Raw genomic sequence first — 6000 nt, forward strand, 5'->3', positions numbered from 1 at the left:
CCATGCATAGGAATCCAGGGTCACATAGGTGATAACTCCCTGCATCTGGCTTTCTGCAGGAGTAAATGCACCTTGAGTCCTGGTGCTTGCAAGGTGGCATTAGTGGACTTAATTAATTAATTAAATCCATTAAATAATGGACACATAGCCAGAGGGTAAAAGGAGTGCCTATGCTCTGAGGAGGTCTCTTTTCTCTTCTGTCACTTGTAAATCCGAAATCCTGTAAACAGCAAATGGCAACTTGAAGAAACAGATTAAAAAACCCTTTCCATTTCCTCTCTACTCATAAATATAGTGTGCCTGTTGGTTCAAAGGGCAAAACTTTAGAGGCAGACTCCAGGTATGTACCTGCTTTGAGGCTTAAGACTGTATGGACAAAACCTTAGGAAATCCAGACATATTGTGAGCACCAGATTGAAGTGGAAAACATTAAAAAAAACCCTAAAATCCAGGAATCTTCATACCACTTTCAGTGGGCATTCTCTCAGGTGCTGTGGGAGGAAATGATACAGAAAACAGTTCACTCATTAGAGGTAGCTGCCTTAATCTGTCTTTTTTGGTTTCTCTTTCTAGGTACTCAGCTTGTATAACACCATAAATCCAGAAGCGTCAGCCTCTCCATGCTGTGTATCCCAGGATTTGGAACCCCTCACCATCCTCTACTACATTGGAAAAACACCCAAAATTGAACAGCTGTCCAACATGATAGTAAAGTCTTGCAAGTGCAGCTAAAGGATATCCCTGAAACAGCATGATGTGTGTTTATAAGAAAAAAAAAAAAGATAACCAAGGAAAAAAAAGAAAGAGAAAATGAGAAGGAAAGAAAGAAAAATAAAAACCCAGGTCCATCAGTGTTAAAAGAAAAAAAAAGAAGAAAAAAAAAAGCGGTACTAGTCTGAACTGTTTGAAAGTTTGTTTTGTTTTTTTTTTTTTTAAACTGGCATCTGAAGCAAAACATTGAAGGCTTTTTCCTACATTTCACCTACACATAGTGTGAGATAGACAAGAAGCAAAGTTAAAGAAAAAAAGAAACCTTTTAACAAATAAACACTGGAAGAAATTTGTTAGTGTTACTATGTGAAAGGAAAAAAACAGGAAAATCCCATGAAGTGGAGTTGCTGTATCTGTCCCGTGCCTTACTTGATCTCTCTGTATTGTTACGCAATAGGCATCCTACCCATTCCTCTTAGCTATAGAGTTAACAGTGCATTATTTATTTGTGTGTAAAAACTATCAGATGAACATTTCTGTTACCACCATTGGAAAAACGAAAACCAGCCAATGTGGACAAAGTGGAGACCAAATAAGCTGCCAGAAATACGTATAAAGCCTAAAGGAACACAAGCTCAAAAGAATCAGAAAAGTAATGGTTAGTTTAGTTCGATTAAAATAGAAATCAGTTATTACATTACTGACAAACTCTGCCTTTAAAATACCTTATTTTTCATGCCAGCTGCCTAGAGAGACTTCTTGTAAGGTCTCGAACCCTTGTTTTAAATACTGAATAATTTACTAATAAAGGACACTCTGTTTCAGTCTCAAAGACAAGTCTATAAGATTTTTTTTTTTTACTGTAAATGATTTAAAATGTCAGTTTAGTAAACCAGTGAAATATTTAACATGTACTGGTCTAATCTTCAGACCTTAATATGTTGCTGTATAGCTATGCTATGGGAATTTTTTTTGTTCTTTTGGTATATGTAACCATACCTAGAGTATTACAATAGGTGGGTAGTAAAAGCCAGCTTAATTGGAAACATATCTGTAGATCTCTATTTGTAAACTATTAAAAAAATACGTACTTTATGTGTAATGTGTAAATTTTCACCATATTTTTGTACTCTGTAATACTGTCAGCTCTCATGACTTTGAATTTGAATTTGGGGCTCTTTTTGATCACTCAGAATCATGTGTTTCCCTCTAGCTGGCCAGTATGAGTAGAGTCCCTATATTTTGACTTGCACTACAAATACATGTTTTATAATAATTGCTATACATGTGCTTTGTATATTGTTCATCATTATGACATAAGCTACCTGACTCCATTTGTTCTTCTGTTTTATAAAAAAGGATGGATTAAAGCAATCCCCAACCCCCTGCTCCTCCCCTGCTCCTCCAGTTGTCCCTGTTCGTAACTATTGGATCGTGATGCGGTTTGGATTCCTGGGCCTTCCCCTTTTCCTTTTGGCATTCAAACAGATGGGCAGGGAGCGAGATGTCAGGAGCAGAGATGTCCCAGCCTGGCTGAGGGCAGGCAATGACAGAGAATGACAGAGAATGACATTCACCACTGTGCAGAGGCTGTAGGGAGCAGCGATGCCCGCATGGATGCATCAGCCTGGCACGCGGGAACTCCGTCCTCTGTGGGGCTTTGTGGGGCTGCTCCTGCTCCTGCTGCAGCTCACAGAGGTTTGCCTTTGACTTCTGCAGTGGCACAGCAGGGCCCTGTAGGCTGTTGGGGTATGTATAAGGATTGGCAGGATCAGACCCTTGATTTCTTTGCAAGTTCACCAGTTTTTTTCTCAATTGAGTTCACATTAAAGCTTCTTTTAAAAAAAAATGAAAAAGGAACATGTGGGTTCCTAGGGTTTTGTTGTTGTTGCACGTTCTTGTATTGTGGAGGAGTAAAAAGAAAAAAATCACATCACACCCTTCATTTTAAAAAAGCCCCAACTTAAATAAGAATAAAAAGAATTCTGAAGAAGGCACAATCATTTCATTTCACATGGTGAATGCTTCAGAGCAAAGCTGGAAACCTGCAAGGCAAGCATTCTACTTGGATGAGAAGGACATTTTCTGCCATTGTTCTGAGCAGTGCTGGGAGGACACTCCTGAGCTTGGTGTTGCCAGCTCCAGTTTTAAGAAGTGCAGTTTCTTTGGTTTCAGCAGAATACTGGTGTAGAACTGAGGCGCCATGGTGGTTTGCACAGGCAGCTCCTCAGGACTTCTGTGGAGCCTGTGCTTATTGCCCAGATGGGAACATAGCTCCAGAGATGATCTAATCCCACCCATTGGCTCAGGAGGAGAAGGTATGTTAGACTTCTCATTTATTTAGTGAGCTGAGGTGAACAGGTGAAGAATCTGTCCTGCTAACACTTGCTTGAGCCAGACTAACTCCAGTGAGAAGATGCACTGAACTCAGTGAAACTCCTCAGGGTAATACATACTCTGGATTTTGCTGTATAACAACAGCAAAATTAGTTTTATCAGGTTCAGTATGAGAACTGTATTTTTGTTGGACAGGAGAGGAGACAAGGGTGAGCACATTTTACAAAACTTAAAAAAATGTTGCAGTTCTCTGATACAGGAATGCAGCTCAAAACCAATTTTGAAAAAGTCAAATGGGAGATAGCATAGTCGTCCAACTATATTCACTGTGTGCTGGATGCAGCTGAAAATTTGGACTTGGATTTGGAGTTTTTCCCTAAGAATAAACACTATTTCTGTAAGTCATTGCCCCAAGATCAATTTATTTTTCATTTCTAGTGTTCCTCAAAAGTGCACTGATAATATTTGAAATTCTCTATTTTAAAGCTCCTAGAATTTTTTTCCTTGTTCAATAGGCATATATTTCCCTTTAATTACCAAGGTTGTTAGGCCTGATCCTACAATATGCAGAACTCATGGTTGAAATTCCCCTATGCAGAATGGGGTATCGTGAGTCCTTAGCACCTCTCAGGTCTGATGTAAATACCCCTCGAATGATCTTTATATGGGTCTGCAACAGCTCAAGGACTTTGTGCTCTGGGGCCTTATTTTGGCGAGGTGATTGCCACTGTCTGAGCGAAGTCCCTGAGAAGTGATGGGAAATGTTCAGCATCTTGAAAGATCAGACCCAAGGGGCTGACTGGGGCTGAGGGGGAATCATAGCACTTAGCTGGGCGGGGTAGGACAGCACTTCTTATGTGTTTAGCATCAATACAACTGTATGGTTGGCATGGTTTAAAGGAGAAAAAAAAAAAGGAACTTAAAGGACAGCTGTGTTGTACTTTGGTGATTGATTACTCTGTATTTTAACACATTGTATGTCTGTTTTTGTGGTGCTCTAGTGGTAAATAAATTATTTCAATTACATGCTGTTGTTGCTTTCATATGGCAGTGTTCTTCTGGCACAGGCAATTCCTCAGCTCTGGAATGTTAAATCCCTGCAAAACTTGATTCAGTGGGGGATTTTGGCATGTGTGACCTTGATGTGCTCCATTGCAGGCTGAGGTGCAGAACATCCATCCAGGGTGAGGGTGGATCATACCTGCTATGGGGGTTGCTCTCCCCTCAGCCACTGTAGTGGATGTCTTGGTCTTTAGGCAACTGCCTCAGTTATATCAGTTTACCAGGAGCAGCCATGGGGCACATGGAAGTGTTTTTGACAGAAAAAAGGATTCCCTAGTTTGTTGTCTATTTCCATGGACTCCACAATAGGTAATTGTATTATCTAAGCAAATAAGAATTAAGGAGCCTGGAATTGGCAGCGTTTTTTTATCAGGCTCTAGTCACTTAAATAAATAAAACTGATGAGAGGAAGGACTTCAGGATTGAATCATTGCTTTTAAAGTTGATAAAATTATATATGAAAATTCTCCTAGACCAGGGACTGCTCTTCCTGGTGCCTTCTCTGGCATCTAAGGAGTGCATAGCATTTCTTGTCTTGAATGAAAGAGCATGTTTATGCCAGATTGTGTAGGGTTATTGTGATAAATTATAACAAATGGATTCTGTGGTCTGTCAATATGTTTAAGAATGTAACTTGGGATGAGCATTAAAAACAATCTTAAGGGTGAATCCACCATGGTTACACTCCAGCCTTAATTGATTTCAGTGAGTTTACACAGGCATAAAACTGTAGTCCTTCAAAATTTTCCAGATGCCAATTTTTATTCTATTTTTAGCTACCCAACTATGTGCTTTGACATGAACATAATCTGCCAGCTTCATTCTTACCCAAAGAAGCCCTCACACTGCCTTGAGGTGAGAATACTTTGCAGCCCTGTCTGCTATATTCATGTGAAGAGCAGGAGGGTTTGAGGAGGAATGATGATTGGAATTTGGTCATGGTGCCTTGTTCTTAAAGGGGAACAAAATGGAGGGAACACTGTGTCCTAAAAGAGATTTTATAGCATGGGGCTGAAAAGATGGAAGATCTCCCTTAATAATGAGATTTATGCAGAGTATTTTGATGCTGGGCTTGTCTTCCTTTTGTTAACTCCAGACTGTATCAGTGAAGCCCTTACTGTGCTTGAATCAAATTGTGGTTAAAAAATGTGGAATATTCAATAAAGGAAAAAACCCAAACCATGTAAATGTCTTGAAAACTGTTTTTTAGGCCAAAATTTGCCTCTTAGTTCAGACAGAACAGATTCTATGAGGAGCCATGAGTTCTGGAGGAAAATAAACCAAGAGGTTATGTAATTATATGTGGTTATAAAGTAGATGTGAAGTAATGTAGTTGGCTTGTCAGTGGGTATGGGTGTAACAGTAATTTCTTCATCTGTATAAAAATAAAATTAAATGGAACAGAAAACTGATGAGAACTTCCAATCAAATTTGATATGCTCATTTAATGAAGTAACCTGCTGGAAGCTAATACAGAACCCCTGGGGTATAAACCTTTCTTCAACCATATGGTGGTCCAAGAAACAAATATTTCCTATAAATGGGATGTTTTAGTGCCAAACCAAGATGATTGCAGGAAGAAGGGTCAGTGATCATTGATCTTTGGGTCTCAGCACTGTTTGTACATATTGTAGGCAGGTCCTGATTTAACGATTCACAAACTCATTCCAAAAATATTTGCTACAAGAAAGGGAACAAGGAAGATAAAAGTGGCAAAGGGGGCCAGAGTCTCTTGTTCAGTGAAGTACACAATAAGCTCTCACATCCTGTTTGATCCAGCCAATTAGAGATTGATGCAATCAAAACGTTAACATGTCAGTACATATTTGATCAAAAATCCAGTGGCTGGGGCTCTGAGGTAGTGTTCAAACCTGAATCACTTTTATGAAA

At 39.4% G+C, this 6000-nt stretch overlaps 1 protein-coding gene across 1 annotated transcript in view; it reads left to right on the top strand.

Annotated features, from left to right (window-relative positions):
• Positions 1-5376, top strand: part of TGFB2 (transforming growth factor beta 2) — a 61446-nt gene extending 56070 nt beyond the window's left edge. The window contains exon 7 of the mRNA XM_083858386.1: positions 574-5376. Within this exon, the coding sequence (XP_083714512.1) occupies positions 574-732 (159 nt within the window). The 3' untranslated portion in view covers positions 733-5376. The remainder of the gene's footprint in view (positions 1-573) is intronic.
• Positions 5377-6000: the final 624 nt, after the last annotated feature.

Source organism: Zosterops lateralis, assembly GCF_965231275.1.
Source record: "Zosterops lateralis genome assembly, chromosome: 3".
NCBI classification, from domain to species: domain Eukaryota; kingdom Metazoa; phylum Chordata; class Aves; order Passeriformes; family Zosteropidae; genus Zosterops; species Zosterops lateralis.